The sequence below is a fragment of the Pipistrellus kuhlii genome, unplaced genomic scaffold, assembly GCF_014108245.1.
Source record: "Pipistrellus kuhlii isolate mPipKuh1 unplaced genomic scaffold, mPipKuh1.p scaffold_m20_p_3, whole genome shotgun sequence".
Lineage (NCBI taxonomy): Eukaryota > Metazoa > Chordata > Mammalia > Chiroptera > Vespertilionidae > Pipistrellus > Pipistrellus kuhlii.
The window spans coordinates 14,476,130-14,502,570 of NW_023425529.1; the positions used below are offsets into that span (position 1 = coordinate 14,476,130).

The 26,441-nt window shown below is 35.5% G+C and overlaps 1 protein-coding gene across 14 annotated transcripts in view; it reads right to left on the bottom strand.

Moving 5' to 3' along the window:
- Positions 1-5,834: 5,834 nt before the first annotated feature.
- The window catches only part of VEZT (vezatin, adherens junctions transmembrane protein), a 57,836-nt gene continuing 37,229 nt past the window's right edge, over positions 5,835-26,441 (bottom strand). For 7 of the 14 annotated variants that reach the window (XM_036458692.2, XM_045587651.1, XM_045587655.1 and 4 more), the window contains 8 exons: positions 25,646-25,921; positions 22,855-23,004; positions 21,902-22,049; positions 20,613-20,944; positions 17,379-17,572; positions 13,964-14,064; positions 12,294-12,501; positions 5,835-6,857 (listed from right to left, as the gene is read on the bottom strand). In XM_036458692.2, coding sequence (XP_036314585.1) covers positions 6,337-6,857; positions 12,294-12,501; positions 13,964-14,064; positions 17,379-17,572; positions 20,613-20,944; positions 21,902-22,049; positions 22,855-23,004; positions 25,646-25,921 — 1,930 coding nt within the window. In that variant the 3' untranslated portion in view covers positions 5,835-6,336. Of the gene's footprint in view, positions 6,858-6,907; positions 7,918-7,964; positions 8,142-12,293; positions 12,502-13,963; positions 14,065-17,378; positions 17,573-20,612; positions 20,945-21,901; positions 22,050-22,854; positions 23,005-25,645; positions 25,922-26,441 lie in introns of those variants that run through there. The other 7 variants (XM_036458693.2, XM_045587652.1, XM_036458703.2 and 4 more) reach the window with 5 other exon arrangements.

Here is a 26,441-nt window from a genome sequence, read left to right on the forward strand (position 1 = left end):
GTAAAAATACAGAGAAGGTAAAGTATAAAAACAAAATGGCTCCTTTTGTACAATGAAAGCCCTTCTACTTGGAGAGCAGGTACTGATTATAACTTCACTTATTTTCAGGATAGAAATTAAATAGGTACTAAAGTAATAGATGTTACCAAATTCATGCATTTAGTATAATCCATTTTTTTGGATCTTTACTGAGTCAATTTACTCTTATTTCCCACATTATTCTAGCAGTCTTAGCCACCTTGTTTTCAAAACCAAGCAGAGTAGAAGGGGAACTATGAGGATTGAGAAAGACACACTTAAGCAAGCAGAAATATAAACTAGAGAAATTAGAACTACTAAAAAACGAAGACAAGAAAATGAGAAAAAGCACAGCAGAATGGAGCCATTTGGTAAAGGGTATATAGCTCTCAATGCCTAATTAGTTTATCACAGCATAATTAACTACTATTAATAATGACCATTTTAGCATAAAAAGATTAAATAAAATGCATTTCATATATTGTTTAAGAAGATAGCAATGCATATTAAGTTTTAAAGACTCCCTTCAAAACTTATTTCAAAAAATTTTAATGCTTAATTTAAGCTTTATAGAAAACTGGGATATAAAGAAGGACTCATTCCCCCAAAATTCAGAAACCCAGTTCCTGGGTAATTCTATTAAATTACCCACACATGTTTAGTCTCAAACTAATAGTTCTAGAATATAAATCTTGATGAATAGAGTTGAAATCATGTTTACAGTGCTGTATGTTTTAAGTTTATACACTATACTAGGTACAACTAAGAACAAAATGTATAACATTGTCCTAAAATATACACAACGACTTATGCAAGGATATCAGTAAAATTTTTTTCAGAGCTGAAGTCATTAATGGAGAATTCTAGAAATATCAATATATAAAAACTGAATTAATATTACTTCAAATACATGGCAATCACATATACAACCAAATGTTTTTAGCAAGTTTAGTGAAGAACTAAGAGGCAAACAAAAGTATGATGAGCAGCTAAACAGATTCCATAAAGTCCACGCACGCCACTGACAGAAAAGCCCCACAGCCTTCTTTCCGTCTACTTACTCTCATTTTAGACACAATTCTAGCAAGCTTGGCAATCCCAGTCCACAGCAGGTTAGAAGCAGCAAGTTAGGGGCTAGTGCAGGATGCAGGCACAGAAGACAGGAGCAAAAAGTGACAGCTGATTATACGGGGAAAACAGAGAAACTGTGAAAAACAAACATGACTCAAAAGCAAAGCAAAACAGGATCAGGCAGGAAAGGCATTATATATCTAAGGAGCGGCATGAAGGCGAGTTTCTGATTATCACCCTATCAGGGGTCCTCAAACTCTTTAAAGTGGGGGCCAGATCACGGTCCCTCAGAGAGCTGGAGGGCCGGACTATATGAACTACTAATTCCTACTGTAACACCTCGGCTGCGCTCACTGCCCAAAAAACCTGGCGGGCCGGATCAGACTCCTCTGCGGGCCGCATGTGGCCCGCGGGCCGTAGTTTGAAGACGCCTGCCTGATGCTCTTAAAGATGACCAAAAAAAAAAGTTAAAATTATATTCTAAATACCCTAGAAAAACAGTAGAAAGTACATTGTAGAAAATTTCGCACTGTACTGTTAAAAAAGTTTATTAAATGGATTTGACTCAGTTACCCAAAAAATTAACTTAAACAAGTTAGTCGTCATCAATGATTACAGATAAATCAACTGTTACTATACTTAGGGTATTTTCTCCTCTAAAATATTTATAGTTTCATTTTCTAATATAATGTAAATTGCACAGATACGTTCTTATAAATAAAAAAAATATAACAACTTTTATGCTCTGTTTAGTTGTCAACCATGGCATGATACCTACTTTAACTTAAATAATGAGTTGGCTGAGCTATACCGTACTAATCTTACGGTATTTAGTTCCTGTTTCCTTGTTTTGTTTAGGTATAGAAACAATGTACTATGATTAATCCAAATTAATTGAGCCTTCCTTCCCACATGATTTCTCAATAATTTATCAAAATATTCATATTTTATATTAGTGATGGGGTATGAGTGAAATGACCTCCAAGATCCCTTAACACTTGATTTATAATTTTGTGAAATGTAGAAATTTTATATTTTTATCCTTTAATGTTAAAAGCTTTACTATTTTTATTATGTGAATCAGAATTACTATTTTTAAATGAAAATTGAAATTTTAATTTTTGACTTATTTTATGAATATTTATAACCAGATCTTGTTTCTTTGGCCCCTTGAGTGTGGGCAAGTCTATTTTGAAGAAGTGGTGTTAGAAGAAGTTTAAGTTGAAAAAATTTAGCTCTCAAAAGAAATTTCAATCATTGTACTGTTGATATTTGGCTCTGTTGACTAATGAGTTTGCCGACCACTGATCTAGAGGATTTGGGTTTTGCTGGAAAAACTCCCTGTGAAGTTATTAAGTTAACTGTATCCATAGCTTTTAAATGATGAATCTGTGATTTAAACTCAGGCTTATCCTTCTGCATAAAACCCTTAAACCAATATTCTTAAATTTCCTTACTAATTTGCCTTAAATGTGTTTCTTTTGACCTGCTTGTCTCCCATAACTTCAAACTTGAGTCAATGTATTATTTCCCAATAAAGTATGTTCAGATGCTGTAAGTACAATTAGACTTAAGAGGATTTCACTTACGAGGTCAGATTAAATAGAGAAAACTTGTAAAAATAAGCAGAGGACCACAAATCAAAGACTAGGAAGAGTCTGGCACTAGTCAGGCTAGATTGGCTTTTTAATGAAAGCTGAAAAGAAAAGAATTTAAGATATAATTGTCACCAGATCATTTATTGCCATGACTTTCCTAACTATAGACAAAACACAAAAATTCTGTATCCAAGACTGACTTGGTTTTTTTCATACATTCTTACATAAAATACTAGGTCTATAACAAACTATGGAAATGTTCGTATTAATAGCTGTCAGCCCTGGCCAGGGTGGCTCAGTTGGTTGAGCACTGTTCTATCCACTGAAAGGTCGTTAGTTTGATTCTAGGTTGCGGGCTCAATCCCCAGTGTTGGGGTGTGCGGGAAGCAGCCGGTGGATGTTTCTCTCTCTCTTCATTCCTCTCCCTCCCTTATTTCCTAAAAATCAATGAAAACATATATATCATATTTAAAAATAAAAAAGATAAAAGCTGTCAGGATATTACTCCTAATAAGTATTATCTTGTCAAAATATTATTGTAAAACTTGGAAAGCACAATTCAAATTTTCCCCACAAAATATTTTCCCCAGAGGGTTTACTTTGGATGTGGGATGGTAGCTATTAAAACTAGTCAAGAGCTTAATAAGATTAAGTGAAATATTCTCAGGAAAGTAACAAACAAGGATATCTATTTATATTACATTGGCATGTTTTACTTCTTCATTGGAAAGAGGCATAAAGTCCAACATAGAGGTTCTTAGAAAACACCACCCAGGTCTTATTCCAAAATGACTAAGAATAATTGGAAGAATGCTTCTACGTCTGCATTTTAAAAACAAGACCTCCAATTTGTTCTAATATAGGTGCCTCATGAAAAAACTGGAGAAACACTGATTTCTAAATTATTATCAATTAGGAATTTTCACAGGAAAGATAATATTTTATCTTGGAAATATTTTGATAGATGAAAGAAAATTTGAAAATTACACATACCAGAAAAACATTGAATTAAATTTTAAGATCCTTATGATTTCATCAAGCAAAATTTTCAGTGAACTTAAGTAACTAGTGAATAAAATAGATCAGACTGGAAAATTACAAATTCTTAAAAAAAAAAATAAATATATATATATATATATATATGTATATATATATTGTTATTGACTTCAGAGGAAGGGAGAGGGAGAGATAGAAATATCAATGATGAGAGAGAGTAATTGATTGGTTACCTCCTGTCCCCCACTGGTGATTGAGCCCGCAACCTAGGCATGTGCCCCTGACCAGAATCAAACACGGGATCCTTTAGTCTGCAGGCTGACACTCTATCCAGGGCAAAGATTACAAATTCTTTTTTTTTTTTAAATATATATTTTATTGATTTTACACAGAGAGGAATTGAGAGGGACAGAGAGTTAGAAACATCGATGAGAAACACTGACCAGCTGCCTCTTGCACACCCCCTACTGGGGATGTGCCCGCAACCAAGGTACATGCCCTTGACTGGAATCGAACCCGGGACCTTTCAGTCTGCAGGCCGATGCTCTATCCACTGAGCCAAACCGGTCCCAGCAGATTACAAATTCTTGATTAAATTAGCCCTTCACATTTGAATAAAACTGGTAGAATATTATGAAGATATTTTTCCCACAGTGTTTTAATAAAAAACAAAATATAATGAAATTGAAAAATATTAATCTCAAATTCTTCCTGTGTAAGGTTATAGATTAAGAGAAAGATTATCAAACTTTCCCTTATTTCTTCTAAATCCAAGGAAAAAAGTCGTCCACAAACTAATTTAAAAAGGAAGTAAACTTGCCCTAGCTGGGTGGCATAGTTGGTTGAAACGTTGTCCCATACACTGAAAGGCTGTATGTTCGATTCCTGGTCAGGGCACATACCTAGACTAAGGGTTTGATCCCTGGTTGGGGCACCTATGGGAGTTAGCCAGTGGATGTTTATATCTCTCCCACTCTTCTCTCCACTCTCTCTAAAATCTATGAAGCATATCCGCAAGCGAGGATTGAAAAAAAGAAAGTAAATTGTAAATGTTATTACTATTTCTGAGTTGTAAACTAGGCCTACTCTGAGTTGTAAACTAGGCCTCCTAAGAGCTTAATTATGGATGTCACAGAATTTTTGGCAACTGGCAGTATAATTTATAATACTAAGGATCTCTATCATTCATGTAAAGCAGAAACAAGTTTTTCCTCAGGATAAAAAATAAATTTCTTTAGACTATTGAAAAAAACCCATAAACCCTTTGGTATGAAAATTTACTCTAAGTGCTAAGTTGTAGGAGTCTGCATGTGTTTCTTAACTCTAAAGACAATTTAGATTCATCATGTAACTTTCTTTCTAGGGCAGCAGCATAATGAATTATCCCTACATTTCCTCCATATAACATCTACATACTATGTCAGTACTTGGAAGCTATAGGTTTCAAAAAACAACATACTCCTGAAAATATCACTCTGTGAAAATGAAATCATGATCCTGGCAGGGCAGCTCAGTTAGTTAGTGTCACCCCCGAAAAGCCAATGATTTGATATCATGTCAGGGCTCATGTAAGTATCAACCAATGAATGCATGAATAAGTGGAACAACAAATCAATGTTTCTCTTTCTCTCCCTTCCTACATCTCCCTCAAATCAATAAAAAACAACAAACAAACAAATAAATAAAATGTAATCACAACACAAAACAAAACATGCGACTGGACAATTTGGAAAGCAACCTTTTTTAAGAGGTAGTTTGTAAATGAAGTATTAAGGAGACAAGGATTGCTTTCAAGGAAGCTGACAGGATGTTTCCAGAATCTTATTCAGGTGGAGAGAGGGAGTAGCCTAAAACAAGAAATCAGCAGCATGGTGGCCAGCTCATCTAGACAAACTGATAAAAAGTTGGAGATGAGGTCTTGGACCACGGAGATCCTACTTTTGAAATCAGCTCTTCTGATTGCAATGAAAACAGAAAAAGGTAAACACACAAAAATGTAAAAGGATAATTCTTAAAATGGCACACTTTAAAAAAAATCTTAAAATTAACTGCTGAATACACATGAACAAGGAAAACATAAGAAACCTGTCAAAACCCAAGTACTTTTAAAATAAAATTATTTTTTCATTCCAAACCCCCAGTACACATCAATTGCATGAGATCTTTTTTTAAATTTTATTTAGAACCTGTATCTTTGTTTTAAGACGTGGTATAAACAAAAGTAAGATACAAACAACTTGTTATTAACATAATAACTGCAGTTAATAACTGTGAGAAAACAGTAAAAAGGAGTCATATGTTCTTGCGACAGAATTATCCCAGTCATTTTGTGATAGCAAATTCTGGCAAGAAATGAGAAATTCATTTGTTATGAAAAGTACTTAAAGAACTTCCAAAACTGATCAGTTGTGCTGCAAGTAAAACAGCAATTATTCAAAAGAGCCCTTACCTTTCTCTTACTGTCCTAAAAGATTTGCCATACTGGTAATTACTATTTTCAAAACAGTTGTTTAAACCAGATTCTTCCTGTAAAATCATACTGTAGCTTTATATATAATAAACTTATACTCATTTTCCCTTTCCAGTGGAATATCTAGTCTTGAAGCTAAAAAACACTTTCATAAAAGGAATAATTTAAAATCCTTCATGTAAATCATGGTTCTTCCTTTTCTTCTACCTCACTTTTATTTTCTTCTATTAATTGTTCTTCCTCTTCATCACCAAATGTCTGTTCCTGCATAGTGGTAAAGGAGAGAGACCGAGCAGCCACTTCAGCAGCGAGGCCAGCAGTGAAATTGAAATCCGGTGACAGCTGCAGCCTTGCCAGCCTCTGCCTGATGGAGGGCTGTGGTGAGTCCCTGGGAACTGGATGGGCAGCGATCAGGTCACCAACATCTGCCTGCTGAGAGTCATCTTCACTTTCCCACAGACACGCTCTTCCTTCAGCTCCTTGTAGGAAGCCTTCATGTGTAAAATTGTCTTTATTTTTACCATCTAGAGGGTTTTCACACAAATATTCAGTCCTACTACATATTTCATCATCAGTTATGGAGGGATTACTATTTTCTTCTTCAATATCATTTTTACCAACTTTCCCCATATCTGAATCCATTGATGGTTCTGAATTACTTATGGGTTCCATTGGGTCTACAGGAGACAAGGATTTCAAAACAGCTTTAAAGGGGAAAAAAGCAAAAAAGAAAGAAAGAAAAATAATAACTAAGGACCCAGAAATGATTTAAACTTTGATTTAAATTCCCAGTAGATTTTTTTCTTATAAAGAACAATAAATAAAGGCTAAATAAAACTTTCTAGTAAAATCAATATAAATTTGTAAATCCAAAGAACTTTATAAGAGATAAAATGCCTAAGAAATAAAATAAGACAGGGTTACGATGAAGATTTTAAAACACCTCATGTATTCTCTTATCCAAAATATTAAAGCATTGGTTCTCAAAGTGTGGTCCTTGAACTAATAGCATCAGTCAGCATCCCCTAGGAATTTGGCAGAAATGCAAATTCTCAGGCTCTACCCGAGACCGACTAAATTGAAAGATTGGGTTGGGGACTAGCTATGTTGATAAGCCTTCCACCTTGTACTAATAAATACTAAATTTTGAGGACCACAGCATTGAAAAATAAGCAGCATGGCTTTCACTGATAATATGTCAGATAAAAAGCCTAAGTATTCCAGATAATCATATTTTCAACACACACATATATATGTATAAGTTAAAACAGCATTGAAAAACAAACGGAACATACAATTCAATTTACTTGCCAACTACCTAACACCCTGATAAAAGTAAAGCTGAAATTTCTATACATTTTGTAATGTCACTGAAAAATATATAATGAAATAAAATCTGCACTCAAGACCAACTACTGTACAAAGCATAACACATAAATATAAAATATATCCATACGGCAGAAGTTGTCCTTTCAAGGCAAATGAAGTTTTATTTAGCCCCTCTTGAAGTTAGTAGGCAGTGGGTTGCTTGCTAGGCAGTCTCTCCTCCCAGTATGAGGGGTTAGTACAATACAATATATTATGAAGCATGGCGGAAAAATAAAAAAGTACATCTTGAAGATCTGGCATTTATTTAAAATTATTTTGTAAAATGTGTCCATTTGCAAGAAACAGATCCCTAAGCTGCAGTAACTCCACTGGAGAAGCAGTGACAACAGGTTCCAGTGCAGAATTTCCCTCTCTAATTCCATTCGGACTTTACCCCTGTAGGCAGAGATGAAAACAACTCTGGAAGATGTACCAAAAAATTTCATGGGAAAAGCACTTTACAGTATCAGCAGCTTTTTACTTAATTTCACAAATTAAATCAACATTATTGCCTTTTCAAATGTAAACTATCAAAGCACGTACCTGAAAAAGAGACACATTTCTCAGTGCTCTTTGCCCATATTGTCAATAGGTAATTTTAAAGCTACATGAAGAAAATACTAAACAATAAAAAAGGATACAAGTTTATATATAATGCTATTTTCAGTCTTCACATGCAGTTTTAATCTATAAATATGCTGGTTTAAAGAATGCAACATAAATTAGAAGTTGACTGATATTCCTGATAATTGCTAACTAAATTGGGGAGGAGGGGAGTAATACAAGTGTATCAACACTATGCTAGAATATAAGCCTCCAGGAGTGTGGGATTTTTGTCTCTTGATTTATGTGTTAGGAATAAGTAACAATGAACAGTGTGTTAAGAATTACTTGTTGAAGAAATAATTTGCTGAATGAATACTATGAAGCATAATAAAGCCCTTATTTAAGGAGACTGTATTATAGAGACAAAAAAAATAAAATATCCAACGCATAGAAAATAACAGTGCCTAAAACATTAATGCTCTTACTCTCTGATTTATGTAGGCCCAATATATAAACAGGTAACAGGAATTCAATTTTTACTACTACTTTGCTGCTCAGACTTGCTTTCATTTTGCTACAGTGCCCTTCTGGAATGAGTGTCTGCAGTGGTAGGAAAGGCGGCAAGGTTGGGAGTCACTGAGGAGACTGGTGGAGAGAACAGCCTGGAGAGAGAAATGTCTAGTAAAGGGATGAGCATGAATGTTTTTCATGAATAAAAATAGCAAATTTGTGGAACCATAATCTAATTAGATAAATATAACTGGAGGAAGATATCTATATTAGAAATAGTGGGACATACGTATAATTGGGTATGATGGACTCATATGATGGAAAGGCTTAACACTAGGAAAAGGAGTTTAGATGTAATACAATAAAAAAGGGGGCACTACTGTAGTTTTTTGTTGTTGTTGTGTGTTAAAATATATTTTTACTGATTTCAGAGAGGAAGGAAGAGGGAGAGGGAGATAGAAACATCAATGATGAGAAAGAATCATTGATTGGCTGCCTCCTGCACGCCCCCCACTGGGGATTGAGCCCGCAACCCAGGCATGTGCCCTTTACCAAAATCGAACCCGGGACCCTTCAGTCCGCAGGCCGATGCTCTAGCCACTGAACCAAACATGCCAGGGTTACTGTAGGTTTGTTTGTTGTTGTTTTTATAAAATATATTTTATTGATTTTTTACAGAGAGGAAGAGAAGGATAGAGTTAGAAACATCGATAAGAGAGATTCATCGACCAGCTGCCTCCTGCACACCCCACACTGGGGATGTTCCTGCAACCAATGTACATGCCCTTGACCGGAATAGAATCTGGGACCTTTCAGTCCCCAGGTCGACGCTCTATCCATTGAGCCAAACTGGTTTCGGCCTACTGTAGGTTTTTAACCTGTTAACCGAGTGGGACATATAAATACGTCAAACGTAAACAATATCGGGTATGGTTTAGGTCGTATGAATATGTCCTTGAAATATATGTTGCGCCCTGAAACGGGCGGGACGTATATTTCCGAACAACAAAGGTATTAGTCATCCATACATGTCTCCACATGAATTTAAGACACGGAGGGAATCAGTATAATTTCGCTATTGAGAGTGGTGGACGTGTTCTGGGTGAGCAGTGATGGGTACGTACTTACAGTTACCTACCTATTTTTGTATTATATATTATTTACTTATATTTTTTTATATCTCCAACCTTTATATAATAAAAAAAACATATAAAATTGATCCAATCATCAATTAATTTGTCAGAAAAGTATAAGTTTTTATGTATGTGAACGAGAAATATGCGTAGATAAATCTCTTTTATTAATGGAAAGGGAATTTAACTTGGAAATAATATATATCTACAAAAAGAGCTAGATGTGGAATGAAGTTGTTTATTTTGAGTGAAAGCCAATCTGGATACGTACAAAATATAATTTTATACACAGGCAAGGACACAAATTATGGTTCGAACTACCCACAAGAAAAACAATTAACAAGAATTGTTTTGGAGTTAACACATGACTTACTGAATAAAGGGTATAGGATTTACTTAGATAATTTCTATCCGTCAATTCATTTGGCTGAACTCTTGTGTCAAAACAATACAGACATTGTTGCAACAATGAGGATAAACAGAGTCGGAATCCCCAGTGAAATAAAAACAAAAAAATTACAGAAAAATAAACATATGTAAGTATCAAAGACAAATTTATGGTTTTAAAATGGAAGGATAAAAAAGACGTATTGATGCTCAGTTCTATTCATAATGATGAAAAGACAATGATTGAAAAGAGAGGAAGAAGGCAAGAAAAACCGAATGTTGTCCTGGATTATAACAAGAATATGGGCGGCGTAGATTTGGGAGATGGAGTTATGGTGGCCTACACGGCTGTCCGTAATAGGGTAAAAAAAATTTACAGTATAAAATTTTTTTTCTACGATTAATTGATATGTGCTGCTTCACTACATATATTATATACAAAAAAAGATAAAGGTCATTTGGATCGATTACACTTTTTGATAGAGTGTGTAGAGAAATTGGTAGATAACAACATAGTGAAAACCCACCCAAAGACATCAACAAGCAGGCTCTACATCTAAACCATCACGCTTAGTTGAAAGGCATTTTCCAGAGCAAATGAAAAGTGATATAGGAAAAACTAAATCCAGGAAATGCCGAGTTTGCTACAAAAAAAGTGTTAGGAAAGAATCTACATACTAGTGTCCGGATTATAAGGTAGTACTATGTATCAACAATTGTTTTAAAATATATCACACGGAAGTTGAGTTTTGAATTTTTACATCTATATTTCAATTTTTTAAACTCAATATTTCTATTTTATTTGTGTGCTTTGTTTATTGTTCTGTAATTGTTAACTTTTTTATATTTTTTATTGTGTATAGAAATAAAAAAATATTTTTTGTAATCTTTATAATTCTTTATAAAATTTATAATTTTTTAATTCGTTGTTTCCATTTTTTGGTAGGTATTCTTTTCTATTTGTTTGTAATTTTGTATTTTCCTTTATGCTTCATATATAAATAAATGAAAAAATACATATTTCATTTATTTTAATTAAGTATAAATAAAAAAACATAATAATATAAAATTACGTCCACTGGGCGTGACGTACTGACACGTCCTAGTGAAAGAGTATGTGCCCGTTGTACGTTGCGTAATTAAAAAGGGAACTCCCCGGTTAACAGGTTTTAAGTAGAGAGCTATTGTCAATTTGCTGTTTGAGAAAAATCTAGAGCTTGCAAGGATAGAAGCTATCTTCGAAGCTTAGACACTATTTCTAAGAATAGCTTAGAAGACAAAGATACTGAAAATGCAAGTCCGCTAAGGCTATTAAAATACATGAGCATAATCTAATGAGGACCTGGGCTATAAAAGAGGTCAATGGAAAGAAGGAGGAAGGATAAAATTAAAAAAATGTACGTGTGGACAAAGGAGAATCAAAATGGTAGGGCTCCTAAGAGGACGCTGAGGAACTTTCCAGAAGTTAACTAATTTATATATTTCAAGTGAAAAAGAGAAAGGGAAAAGAGGGCAACTGATTTTGAGGCTCTACATACTTTAAAATAGATGGGAAGTCCCTCTACCTTCTAACAAATTAGCTAGTTTAATATTGTCAAGTATTAAGCTTCCTCTCATTTCCTTCCTTACCTCCTAAGAAGCTCAGCTAAAGACGGGTGGGAAACATAAAGAAGTTAAGGTTAATCTTAGGTAAAACCAGCTTTGTCCAAATCCAAGCATGGAAACAAGTGTGCACAGAAACAAGCCCTCAATCCCATCTCCAACAGCACTCAAATCACTGAGAAACCTAAATGGTGTAGCTAAGGGCCTAAGTCTTAGTTCATTTGTTTCAATTGTGAACCCAATTATTTGTTTTTCACTGAGGTATTTATAATATCAACATAAGGAGTACAGAGTTTAGAATCTCAAATACACAAAATTTGAAAACACTCTAATTTATTCAACTTACTGTTCATTCCAAAACAAATTCAGTCAAAAAATCAAATAACTGATGAAAAGTGTGATTTTTATATCTCATTTCATTACATACATACTCTTTAATTGAACAAATTGATTTTGTGTCTAGAAGAAAAAGTACTATACTTACTGGTGGATCCCTAAAATTAGAGTCATAAGAATTCTGTGACCAAAATAAGATTCAGTTAAAGAAAAATCCCCTACACGGAAATAACCTTTCACTCTGAAGTCAGTGCTTACCGTGGTCACTAAACAGAAGTTGCTTCCACTTCTGCCTTTCTGCCTCTGATGCTTTGAATCCCAGCACAGATTTTAATTCTTGGAGCACCCTCTTGGATTCTTCATGCTCACGCTTTTGTCTCTCTTTGTCTTCTTGAGACAAGTAATAAAAATCATCCTTTCTTAACTCACTGTCCATATCTAAATCATCTACATAAGCTTCTAATTCCTGAAAATGAATAAATGAAAAAGAACTTTACTTCAAGCAGATAATTTTCTAGCAGTATTCATTTTTTTGCACCTACCCTTTTCCAAGATTAAAAAAGGAGGGCTCTTAGCACAGGTCAGTAAAGCATAGTTGGGCAAACAAAGCAAACATAGATAAGTGGACATCTTAAAAAAAAAAAAAAAAAAAAAAACAGCTTAATTTGATACTCTAAAGGGTTTTAAGTAAGAAAGTTTAATAACTCAATCGTTATTTTCCTACTCTGATACCATTCTACAGACCTAGTAAAGATTACAGTGATTAGCTCTGTCAAAACCAATCAAAATTAGCCAGGCTGGTGGTTGGGGAGGTGGTCAGGTACGTTAGTCCTCTTGTGCTAGAATTTGTGGTGCTTTCTGAGGACCCAGGAAGTCTGAACACTATTCCTGGATTGTGGAATACCTCATTTATTGCTCTCTATATCACTAAGGCAGATGGAAGGATCCCTGCTTACCCAGACTCCCTTGCAGTTATGGTTCAATCAGATGTATCTGGATCAAATCTGATTCAGAAGTATGTTATAAAAGAAGCAGGCATCCCATGGAATCCACTCTGGTAAGAATGGTGGCAGAAAAGTTTCCAGAGGCAGAGTTCTGACGGTAGCATGAAGGAGCAGGTGACAATGTCTGTGCCCAGTGACTTACAGAGGTGTTGCCACTGTAAAAGTTCTTTTGAGTGATTTTAGCCTTTTACCCCAGCCTGGCTCAAGCCTGATTACTTGGCCCTCTGAATGTTCTGTGAGGTATCTAATGTATTTTTTAAAAAATTTATTCTTTGTTTAAGTAAGGTTGGTTTCTCTTTGCAATTAAGGATACTGAATAGACTATAAGACCTAAGGAAAACTTCTTGAACAAAAGAAATCTGTCAATATCGAAAGTGAGGCATAACATAATTGCAGTCAAATGCACAAGATAAATGTGTAACATTTTTAGGTGTATACATGGTGGTAACCACTACTTAGATCAGTATAAAAACATTTCCATCATCTCAGAAATGTACCTTTGCCAAGGCACTATTTTTTAATGTGCTTAATCACTTTAAGCAGGGGTCCTCAAACTTTTTAAAGTGGGGGCCAGATCACGGTCCCTCAGAGAGCTGGAGGGCCGGACTATATGAACTAATTCCTACTGTAACACCTCGGCTGCGCTCACTGCCCAAAAAACCTGGCGGGCCGGATCAGACTCCTCTGCGGGCCGCATGTGGCCCGCGGGCCGTAGTTTGAAGACACCTGCTTTAAAGTGTCTAAGAAATGGATTGAAATTCAAGGCACTAAGAACTAATGATTTGATATATATCAATACATTATATTGTGATTTTGAAGCTCATTAGAAACATAAATTCAACGATGTCACTTACAGAGAGCAGTAGGTAAGTTTCATATATGAAACTCTCCTTTATGGGAAACAAAAGCTATTTTCACCCTTACCTGCTCCTCAGGGATTGGATCTTGGTCTGCAATGTGTAGAGTAGGCTGCAGCACGGGCACCACAGTACAGCGTGGGCTTTCACACGCTATTTCAGGTTTGCCTTTAAAAGAAACAGGCCACACAGAAACAAGTGAATATTTGATTAACAACCAAAATACAACCATTACCTCAAAACAGTTATTTATACTGCCTCTTTATACCATATTCCTCCTTCCATATCTAATTCCCAGTAACCATTGACATGTTTTCTGTTCCTATTAAAGTTTACTCTTTTAAGAATTTCATATAAATGGAATCATATAGAATATGGTGATTTAAGTCTGGCTTCTTTTGATTAGCATAATGCATTAGAGATTCCTCCATCTTTTTCTTATTATTTTGTTAATCCTCACCAAGAATATTTTTCCATCGATCTTTTTTTTTAGTGAGAATGGGAGGGGGAGAGACAGAAGAGAGAAATGTCGATGTAAGGGAGACTCATCTATTGGTTGCCTTTCACACATGCCCTGACCAGGGCTGAGGATCAAATCTGCAACTGAGATATATGCCCTTGACTGGACTCCAACCTGAGACCCTTCAGTCTGCGACCAATGCTCTGTCCACTGAGCCAAAGTGGCTAGGCTCCTCCATCTTACTGATGTATCAGTTTATTTCTTTTTTATTGCCGAGTTGTCTATTATATGGATGGAAGTAACAATTTATCTATTCACCAGTAGAAGGGCACAAGCTTCTTTTAGGTGTTAGTGATTATGAATAAATCCACTATAAACATTTGAGTATAGGTTTTTGTGTGAACATTAAGCTTTTATATCTTGGGTAAATATCTAGGAATAATATTACTGAGTCATTTGGTGTATGTGTATGCTTAACAATGGGAAAAATTTTGATGAGGAAAGGGTATTTATATAATCTTACAGTATTCTTTTCACAAAATACTTATAATGACAGAGAAGAAAGGCTAAAGGAGAGTAAGGATCACCAAAACTGAATGCCATGTGTGATCTGTACCTGGACATTAGAAAAGTGCAAACAGAAGTATTTATAGGTAATGAGGTTTCATGCCTGCATCTTTACTCTCAAATGGTTAAGAATAATATCACCAAAGGAATTTACATATAGATACATAGATAAGGCAAATGTGGTAGAATGTCAACAACTGGGGAATCTGGATAAAGAGTACTGTGAACTGTTCTTGTGATATTCCTGTAATTTTGAAGTCACTTTACAAGATAGTACAGTTAACTAAAGCACCTGCATCTAAAAAATGCAAAAAAACACTTTTTAAAATTATCTCCTGAATATATGTCCTTTTTTAAAAATATATATATATTTTGATTTTTTACAGAGAGGAAGGGAGAGGGAGAGAGAATTAGAAATGTCGATGAGAGAGAATCATCGACTAGCTGCCTCTTGCACACCCCCTATTGGGGATGTGCCCGCAACCAAGGTACATGCCCTTGACCGGAATTGAACTTGGGACCCTTCAGTCCGCAGACCGACGCTCTACCACTGAGCCAAACCAGTTTCGGCTATATGTCCTTTTTAACAGTTGATTTTAGAGAGAGAGGAATGGAGAGAAACATCAATGTGAAAGAGAAACATCGGTTATCTCTCATATGCACCCCAAACTAGGGACAGAACCCACAACCTAGGTTTTGTGCCCTGACCAGGAATTGAACCCACATCCTTTTGGTGGACAGGATGATGCTCCAACCAACTGAGCTACCAGCGAAGGCTCAAACAAACATTTTATAGTTGTGTAGTCATGGCCATTATGAGCATTTTAGTGAGAAAAGTTTGTGAATTACTTCTATTCATATCATTATTATATAGAGCAAAAGCCACATTTACAGAGCATAATTAAGAAATTGCTTATCACTTGCCCAGTGCATTGAAGACAGTTATAACGATCATGTATAAGAGAGTGTCTAAGAGTCAACACCTCAGAGTACGCTAAGGAGAAGTTAGTGTGATGCATCTTTTAACACCCAATGGTAATTCTATTTCTAGAAAATGCTCTCAAAAGCTCTAGACTTGGGTCATTTCAAAAAGTTTAAATGCATAAATATCTGCACCTATTACAAATCCCTGGTAAGCCTGGCCAGTGTTGCTAAGTGGTTAAATGCCAATTTATGAACCTGGCTGCAGGCTTGATCCCTAGTCGGGGGCATGCAAGAGGCAGCTGATCGATGATTCTCTTATTATTGTCTAGAGTCCCGATGCACAAAAATCGTGCACTGAGGCAGGCCTGTGCCCTCTTGTAGTCTGGGAGCCCTTGGAGGATGTCCAACTGACAGCTTAGTCCCACTTGGCAGTCAGACAACCTTAGCGCTGTCGAGGAAGCGGAAAAGGCTCCCGCCACTGCGGCTGAGCTTGCCAGCCATGAGCCCTGTGGGAGTGCACTGACCACCAGGAGGCAGCTCCCATCTTGAGTGCCTGCGACCTGGTGGTCAGTGTGTGTCATATTGACGGGTTGTTCTGCTGATCGGCTGATTTGCATGTAGCCCTTTATTATATAGGAGGATGTTTCTATCTCCCTCTCCCTTCCTCTCTGAGATCAGTAAAAGTATATTTTAAAAAAATCCTTCACAATGAAACAGAATGATAAAGCATGAATCCTCTTTGGCAGGAATACAATTTCTGTTATTCATCATAAAGGTGGAAGGGATAAACATGGTTTATAGCAAAGTTTAAAAATTAATATTCCAAACATTTACAATGAAATTGGTGAGATCAGTAAAACAAAGTATAAAATCTATGTTAAATGAAAGCAGGTTTGTGGAGAATTTCAAGAGTGTCTTTTTACCTAACAGTATTACTCTTAAATAATACATTTTAGACCCCCAATAACAAATACATAGTGCTACCTACTGTAACATTTATATATAATTTCTGAATAACTAAAGTAAGAATTTTATCTTAAAAGCAAAACTCAATTTCTGGCCCATGAATATCAAATTCATCATCACCGTTATTGGAAAAGAGATTTTTGAAGTTCTAATAATAAATAATATTATTAAAATCTATACCTTCAGTCTGCAGGCCAATTCTCTAGCCACTGAACCAAACTGGCTAGGGCTGTTTTTCTTATTATTAAGAGCCAAGACTTTATATTCAGTGTTAATTTGTACATATAAGTTCAACTTAAAAAAAAAATCAGAGACACAGATCAGTTGTCTGTAGCAACTGAACCCAAAACATAGGTAAGTGCCTTGACTAGGAATTAAATCTGCCACCTTTTGGTGTACAGGAAGACACTCCAGCCAGCAGAGCTACACCAGCCAGGGTCATATAAGTTCAACTTTTTCTTTAGTAAACTAAAGGTCTGTCAATTAAGTTTCATCATAGAGAAGAAATATACCTAATAAAATCCTAACTGCAGAGGAATATATGGAAGAAATCCCTCCCAGGTACCTTTTATATCTGTATTTCTTCGTAGCAGTTTGTCCACTTGAGAAATGGCCTCTTCCCAGCAATTATTGCTTGCTTGAACATGGGGCTGAATCAACTTTAATTTCTGTTCAAGGATTTGATAAGATTCTGACACTAGTTCTTGTGTTTCTTTAGTACAAACAAGCTTTTCAAGTTCATCTTCAAGAATTATTACCCTGAGTAATAAAGAAAAACAGTTTCACCGTGGAGATTTCTAAAATATAAAATGGAAAACTTATCATTTATAAGGTTTATTTAAGAAATAAGCTTAGAAGATTAAAAATGTTTTGGAGATGGAAGGTAGTGATGGTTGTACAATGTGAATATACTTAAAGCCTTGAACTGTACTGTTAAAAATGATTAAATGGTAAATTTTATGTTATGTGTATTTTATCCCACTTTTTCAAAAAAGCTTATAAACTGTCATATATTTATCCCCAAATATTGCTTGCATATATACTAGGCATGAACTGAAAGGACAAGTTGAACCCATCTTCTATTTACAAGAAACATAACTGAATCAGAGAAATTATATATATATATATAATATATAAAATATAATTATCATAAACAGTCATAATATTTTATTTCATTTACAGATGAGGAATTAGGTCCAGAGAGTTGAAGAAACTTGCTCAGAGTCATACAGCTGATAAACTGTAAACCTGGGTTGAATCCAGGCACAAAAGTATACCACAGAGAGATAAAAAGATAGTGTTTTAAGAATTCAGAAGAGGGGAACATGCTACCAGCAATGGGACAGGTAGGGAGTAGCAGAGGAAGAAGTTCTTTTGAGGGAGCAGTGAAGGAGGGATAAAATTGAAGCATGTTCAAAAGATGAGGAAGGTCACTCTACCCTACCTCCCATATTCCCTGTGGGCATATGGCAATATATACAGTTTGGCTGGATTGAAGGAAAAGGAGAAATCAAGACAGAAAAGCAGAGTGTAGTCAGATTATGGCAAACCTTTTTTACAGACTGTTTTATACAGATGTCAGTCTAAACTGCTATATTCTGAAACCAGTTAAGATTTTTTATTAAGTGAGAAAGCAAATATATGCCTCAGGAATCATCTAGCAGTGAGCACTCTGGAGGAAGAACAGTTAAAGGGTTGATATCCTCATGTAAGAAAGTGAGGGTGGGAATAGCAAAAGGAACAAGGGCAAAGGAGTGAAACACAATCAATTTTTAGATAACACCTCAAAGTTGTGTGTAGCAGTCTACAGATCAATACATATATGATAGTTAATGGCTGGTATACTCTCTAGTTAAGATACAGAATATTTCATTTTAAAAAATATATATTTTATTGATTTTGTACAGAGAGGAAGGGAGAGAGATAGAGAGTTAGAAACGTCGATGAGAGAGAAACATCGACCAGCTGCCTCTTGCACACCCCCTACCGGGGATGTGCCCGCAACCCATGTACATGCCCTTGACCAGAATCGAACCCGGGACCTTAAGTCCGCAGACCGACGCTTTACCGCTGAGCCAAACTGGTTTCGGCAGAATATTTCATTTTTAAGGAGAACAAAGTTCCTATCATAATCCACAATTCCCGATAAAGGTACAAAGCCCCTCTTTTTCATTTTCATATCTACACAGTGTAGCACTCTTCCTTCCCTGACCCACCCTCTCTCTTTATAATGTACTAGAGGCCCATGGGGAGCGGGCCTAAGCTGTCAGTTGGACATCCCTAGCGCTGCTGTGGAGGTTTCTGCCACCACCACTGTGCTCACCAGCAGTGAGCCCAGCTTGTGACTGAACTGTGCTCTCACTGACCACCAGGGGGCAGCTCCTGAGTTGTGCATCTGCCCCTGGTGGTCAATGTGCATCATAGTGACTGGTCCTTCTGTCATTTGGTCCATTTGCATATTTGCCTTTTATTATTTTTCCTCTTATGATTCAACCATTGCCACACACTCACCTTGGGACTGCTCACCTCCCATATTCCTTGTGGCAGACAGAGATGAGTCAGGTTAGCATTCACCTGCTTTCTTGGAATAGCTGCTACGGACCACTGGAACAGACCTACCTCATAGTGTCTTAATTTTTCCTTATGCCCTAAGCTTTACATCAGCCTTAGATACCTAATGCCAGAGCTTGAACTGATGAGTGAGAACTTTCCTCAAAATGTCTTTATGACCTTAACTTCCTATCTTTGAACACATCCTTCTTCAGTCCTTTTGATTTTACTGAGACTTCAAGCCTTTTTCGTTCATTTTTATTTTTCGTCTTACAAAACTGATTAATGGCCCTGGCTGGTTTGGCTCAGTGAGTAGAGCATCGGCCTGTGTACTGAAGGGTCCCTGGTTTGATTCCAGCCAAGGGCACATGTCTGAATTGTGGGCTTGATCCCCAGTGTGGGGCATGCAGAAGGCAGCCAATCAATGATTCTCTCTCACCATTGATGTTTCTATCTCTCTCCCCCTCTCCCTTCCTTTCTGAAATCAATAAAAATATATATTATAAAAAAACCAAACTGATTAATAGTCTCTCCCTTTCACTTCTTGCCTGGTATCCAGAGTAAAGCATCTAAACTATGATCATACCAACCCATTAAATTCCGATGACCTTCCTGATTACCAGCACAACATGAACCAAACCATTCATCTGATCCAGTCCTATACCACAAGTCTGTGTTCTGTACCATACCTGCTTCCAAGGCAGAGTGCCAGCAATTTCATGCAAAGTAGATCACCTAATAAGGACCCTACATTGTATTATCTAACTGGGACCAAAATACATGTCCTATGCTATGAAAAAAAAGAGTCCAAATCTATTGAATTCATTTAGAAAATAGCAATGTATTATTCCTTAACTATATATAACAATGCTTCTTATACTTTATTTTTCCAATGTTGGCAGATATTCTCTTAGATTGCAGGCTCCAGTTTAAGAGCCCTACCTAAAGAGAGTAAACTCATTCTTTGTAATCTCCATTGCAGCTCTCAAACAGAATGAACATCTGCTTTTGTCCTATCTTTCTAGGTTATCTGTTGAAATCAGGAAAAGTAAAAATTATAAATGTACCAAATTATAGTACTTAAAAATCATGCTTCTCCGCTCTATTTGTAAGTATAAACCATCTTTCATGCTGTATGTCTCCATTTTACTGCTTTTTTCTAGTTAGGACACAAGCCAAGAACCACAAAAGCCCAAGAATGAAGCTTGCTAATCTTGAGGACATTTCCTTATATAGCTTCTAAACTTACTCATTCAGTAATGCTTTCAGATGGAGCTGCAAACTCCGTACTGCTGTGTGAACATTATTCAGTTCTCTTGACTTCTGTTGAGTTTTGCATAAACGCTGGGGTACTGACTGGTGCTGAGTTTCAAAGTATCGATAAAACTCATAGCTGCGCTTAAGCTCTTCCAAGCAGGCAGAATGAGCATGAGGTAGACCCTGAGTCACATCAGATAAAATATGATGAGGCAAAAGTGCTGGAGTAAGTAAGGGCCCAGGAGGGGCATTAGCTGTAGAAAGTAATAGGGCTAACCGTCTGAAGAACTCTGAACTCTGTGCCACCCAGAGTTGGAACAAAACCTAAAAAAACAAAAAACAAAACCAAACTAGATCAATAAAATATATTAGCCAACATTCAAAACAAACTACAAATTTAATTTTTAGTTTAAATTTTCCACTTTATCCTAAGTAATGGATATAGCTGAGCTTGAATTAACTCTAAGATTAGCCAAGAATTATATATTAAATTATGTAGTTACTGCACATGGGAACTTCTGATCCCAATATAGCATGAAATACCAAAATATAACTTAGTACGGTTCTAGAAGGGACGTGTTGATAGACTGAGACACATTTATTACAAGTAAATATTGATTATTTTTAAATTTTACACAAAGGAGAAATGAAAACAGTAGGAATTATAGAGCTATATAAGTTCCAAGAAATGAGTTATTGATGAACCCAGATCTGGGGTTCAAAACTACACCATTATTTTGGCTTGGAAATAGTTAAGAAGTAACATAAAAATCAGTCCCACAGTGTCAAGCACAAAAGGCCCTAGCTAGTTTGGCCTGTGGACTGAAGGGTCGCAGGTTCGATTCTGGCCAGGGGCACATGCCTGGGTTGAGGGCTCAATCCAGGGTCGGGGATGTGCTGGAGGCAGCTGATCAATGATTCTCATCATTGATGTCTCTCTCTCTCATCACTTATGTCTCTCTTTCTCTCTCCCTGTCTCTTTTCCCCTCCTTCCTCTCCCTTCCTCTTTGAAATCAATAAAGAAATATATATTTAAAAAATAAAATTTATAAAAAAATTTTAAGTATTTTGATATCAAACTATAAGGATCTTCTTTTCCAATCTTTATGTTGTTCTCCACTTTTAAAGGCAGCTTTACAAACTTCAGTAAGGTTATTGCAGTAACAGTAATCAGCAAATAATAAAGAGAACAGGTGCACCATTTGTGTTCAAAAAGCACAGGCACAATCCAAGAACATCTACCTCTTCCTCACCCTTCCTTCCATTCTACCAATGGATTACCTTCAATGCTGGCAGGCTGAAACCATCTGTAAGGTTATGTGCTTCCTCTTCTGAAATCTGCTCGTCACTAAGTCCAAGGCCCAGCTCTTTAAAAGGCACCACACAGATGTAGTTGGTTACATTGTCACTCTCAGAGTTCAGGGGGTAGGTTAAATTAGGTTAAGGCAATCAACAAAGTCTTCATTAAAACATAAAAGGTACATTAAAATTGTCCAGCCCTACCAGTATGGCTCAGTAGTTGAGTGTCAACCTACAAAAGTAATCTTTGCATTCCATTTACTCATAATTTACTTATGAATCTTAAATAAAATATATTATATACCTTTATTTCCTAACTAATAGAAATAATTTTTTTTTTTAGTAAATTTAAGTGACCATTGCCATGTATTCTTTGTGTCAGACACTATCTAAATACTAACTCATTTGATTTTAACAAAAATACAGTCAGTAAGATTTTGTTAGTATTGACATTTTAAAAATGAATAAAGAAAGGTACAGAGAGTTAAGAAACTTGCTTAAAGTCACCTAGGCAATAACTGATATGCCCAAAATTTAAATGTCACTGATCTGACTCTAGGGCCTTTGTTTTGTGAAAGGAGAAGGATTTCCTGTTGCTGGTTTATTTCCATGTCATGACACAAATTTGCCATGTTCAGTAATTAAAAAAAACAAAACAGGTCTTTTGAATTTATTCTTTGGACCAGCAAAGGAAGGGATTTCAAGTTTTTTCCTTGTTAAAAATGAAAAACACGAGAGAAGAACTATCTTTTTGTCTGTTATTGCTTTTCCCCCTTGGAATGCATTTCCAGTTTTAAAATAGAAGTGCTGATGGAAATTAGCTTCAAAATAAGCAATTTCAGTTTACAGTCAACTTTACAGGATGCAACTATAATATCTATATTCAGCACTCTGGAAACACATCTTATTTTTAAATTTAGACCAAAAAAGGATATTTTTTCAGCATATATAGGGTAGCCAGCCTTGCTGCTTGAAAGTTGGCTCTTACAGTTCTGTAGACAGCTTTCCGAAGACCGATGAGATGCTGACTGGGATGCTGTCCAGCTTTATTAAATGGGCAAGCAGCACTGACCCTGTCAAGCAAACTTGAAAAGTAAAATGTGATACAACTGTACAGGTGTCCTAAAGTTTTTGTTTCCTAAACCCATAATTCTATTAAGTTTAGAAAAAAATCCTTTTCCATAATTTTCATTAGAAAATGTTTGTAAGTAACCCCACTCAGGTCTCATAAATAGCCATTTCCATGATACATATATAGTCACCAGAAAAAGACAAATGAAAAGTTTAAATCTCAAAGTGATGGCTTCCTCTGATATGAAGAAACAAAAACTTTATAGTTGAAAAATAGTAGAAATGTAGGAATATTTATGTAAAAAAATGTAAAGTTTTAATATAGATACTCTACCCACTAAAATATACTAGAGTGGTACTACTTTACATTAGTTTCCAAACCTTTATCTATAGTACGTATAAAAGCTTTAATTATAAACACTTTCACATTCTTAATATGCATTCATATATGTTCATCAATCATATTTTTGGCCACTTGTACAGAATACATTCTGTACATTCATAAAAATAGGGTAAAATGACTTACCCACCTGCTGCCACTGGCACTTACCTACTCAAAATGAAGTAGGGGCCGCAGAAAGATAACAGGACCAGTGGCCAACAGGGGAATGCAAGTAGAAAGGCAAAGTAAAGGTTACTATGAGGTTGCATAGCTACTCTCAAAACTGTTCAAGAGGAAGCACATTTCATAGCACTTTCCATAAGATAAGTGGGGAGTATCTATTTGAAACAATGACATATACTACATTATGCTTTTATAAATGAAACTATGAATAGTTACTAGATAAGAGAATTTTTCTTCACCTAACCAGTAACCAAAACAAAATACTGGAATTTATAAAATTTTTACACTATAACCACAAATTTGTAAAACAAGACATCTAACTCAAAACTTTAAAAATTTTAAATCAAACTAAAATATATTCAGGCATTAGAAATCTAGTAAAAAAAACAACAACAACGAGGACAATGACCGCTGGCTTATTTTAAAATAAAGGAATGAGGCAAAGGAGGTTAAATTATTTGCTAGAGCAGACAAATCGAAAAAAAAACACCAGTACTCATTTCTTTCAACATATGGCACTATTGTTGGTACTCCATTTTATTTACTAAATGAATTTTAAAAGCTAAAAATATTATGATTCAAGATCTACTATTGCTCATAACTTTTTTCAATCAATTATCCAGTTAGATGAAGACAAGCAAAGCACAATTTTTTCCCAGGATTTCTTCTGCCTGTCTGCATCTGAATAGACAGAAGTCAAAATCTGGAGGCAAATCATGTCTAACTGACCCAATTTAGCTCTTCATTCCTATTCTATACATATGGCTTCTAAAAGGTGGACAATGACAAAAGCACAGAATCCTCTATACATGCCCAAGCATTAAATGAATAAACACATAGCACTTTGCTTAATCTTTAAGTAGTCAGTTCTCTCAGTAAAGTCTTGTGCAAGTCAAGAATGAAAAGCCACTTTTATTCTTATTGTGATTTTTAACTTTTAAAACTTGATACTCAAACAACTTAAAAACTGCTATGCTCAGTCAAAAAGAAGTGAACATTGGAAGGACAAAAATAAACAAATATCAAGGACTGTTCCATTTTGAATTGAGCAGAAAGAAAAGTAATGAAGCATCTCTTATGCCTTTGGATTGTTTAAAATACTGTTTCAGAGCACAACAGTGAAGACTGCTGGAGATTATTCTACTTCCCTCTTCATGATTTTTCAGATACAGCTTTTATGCCAAGATCATTTCAGTACTACTTTAGAGCAGAGCACAGTAAAAGATGTGATGACTAAAAAAGGGTCTTCTACTCCCCTTTTGCATGATTTTCCAGATATAACAATAATTAAGAGCAATAATTATTCTGCACCATATATTTCATCATATTTCCTCCCACTTATAGATTGCAAAGGTTATATAAATTATTACGTATATACTACAATACAACTATCACCTGCTAGAGTTTAGCAGGCAGTCTGGTGTACTGCAATCAAGCTTTAGAGCCAGATGGTAAGGACTTGAACATCTGCTCTATAATAAACTGGTGCTGAGTAAATATAACTTTTCCTTTAATAATGGAATAAATAACCAGTATAACCTGCAGCTTAATACACATACAGCTAGACTGGTGAATATTTAATTTCTTGTGGGAACGTAAAACATCATCACTTGCATGATATTCTGACAATATTGGTGCCATAATATCTACTAACATTTACCTAAAGAATATTATTAATAAATGGCAAGAGTTTTCAAAATGAATTCATGTCAGATACAGCTATCAATTAAACTGAGGAAAGAGAGTATCTGACAGGAAGTAAAGAAAACAAGCATTTATTGGGTAACTGTATGTTGGGTTCAATGGTAGGTTCTTTCTCATTATCTCATAAAATTACAGGTAAATATACAGACATAATCATTATTCTCAAAGCACTTTGGTTTCTCAAAGTAGATAAGCAGAATCATATTACATATTAAATCTAACATTTATTTCTTTAGTGAGCAGTTAATAGACTTTAATAAGTGCTAAAGAGAAACCAACTTTTTTCCTATAAAAGCGATACAAAAATGAAAACAGGTAGTAAATATTCTACTCTAATTATGTAATAAAAAAGAATTATTTAAAAATAAAATAAAAAATGAACTCACAGTGTAAATCCTCTGGAAATAACTTCAGTTTCTTGAATGAGACGTAAAGCTTTTCTCACAAGATTAGTAAAAGCTCGGCCATTTGCTGCTGCATTTTCCAAACGGACATTGTATTTTTTTAGGGTTACTTGTAGTTTGGCTGTCCTCCATAATCTCAAAGCTCTTATGATCAGATAAACAAATAGAATCAAACCCCATACCAGCCAGGAAGAGAAAATCCACCAAGTGGGAAGCATAATAAGCAAACTAATGAAGGCAAATAGCATTGAGACATCCCTATAACAGAGGAAAAAAAGAAAACAATACCCATTAGAAAAGAGAAAGATGAGTTACTTTATCAGTAAATTAAGTTTCCTAAAATAAATAAAATTCCAGTTTCTTTGTAACATATGGCTTAAAAAATGACATTAAAAAAAATCATGTGAAAGCCCTAGCCGGTTTCACTCAGTGGATAGAGTGTCGGCCTGTGAACTGAAAGGTCCCAGGTTTAATTCCAGCCAAGGACACATGCCTGGGTTGTGGGCTTGATCCCCAGTGAGGGACTTGCAGGAGGCAGCCGATCCATGATTCTCCCTCATCGTGGATGTTTCTCTCTCTCTCTCTCCCTCTTCCTTCCTCTCTGAAATCAATATATATATATATTTAAAAATCATGTGAAATAGTTTTGAAATATCTAGCAACTAGAAATGGTCCTTAGGTATTAAAACCAAGTAATAAGTTTAGGTAAAGGATATAAGAAATTGGTGCCTTCTGAAATGACTTAGAGAAAACAAATTTTTTTTCAATTACAGTTGAT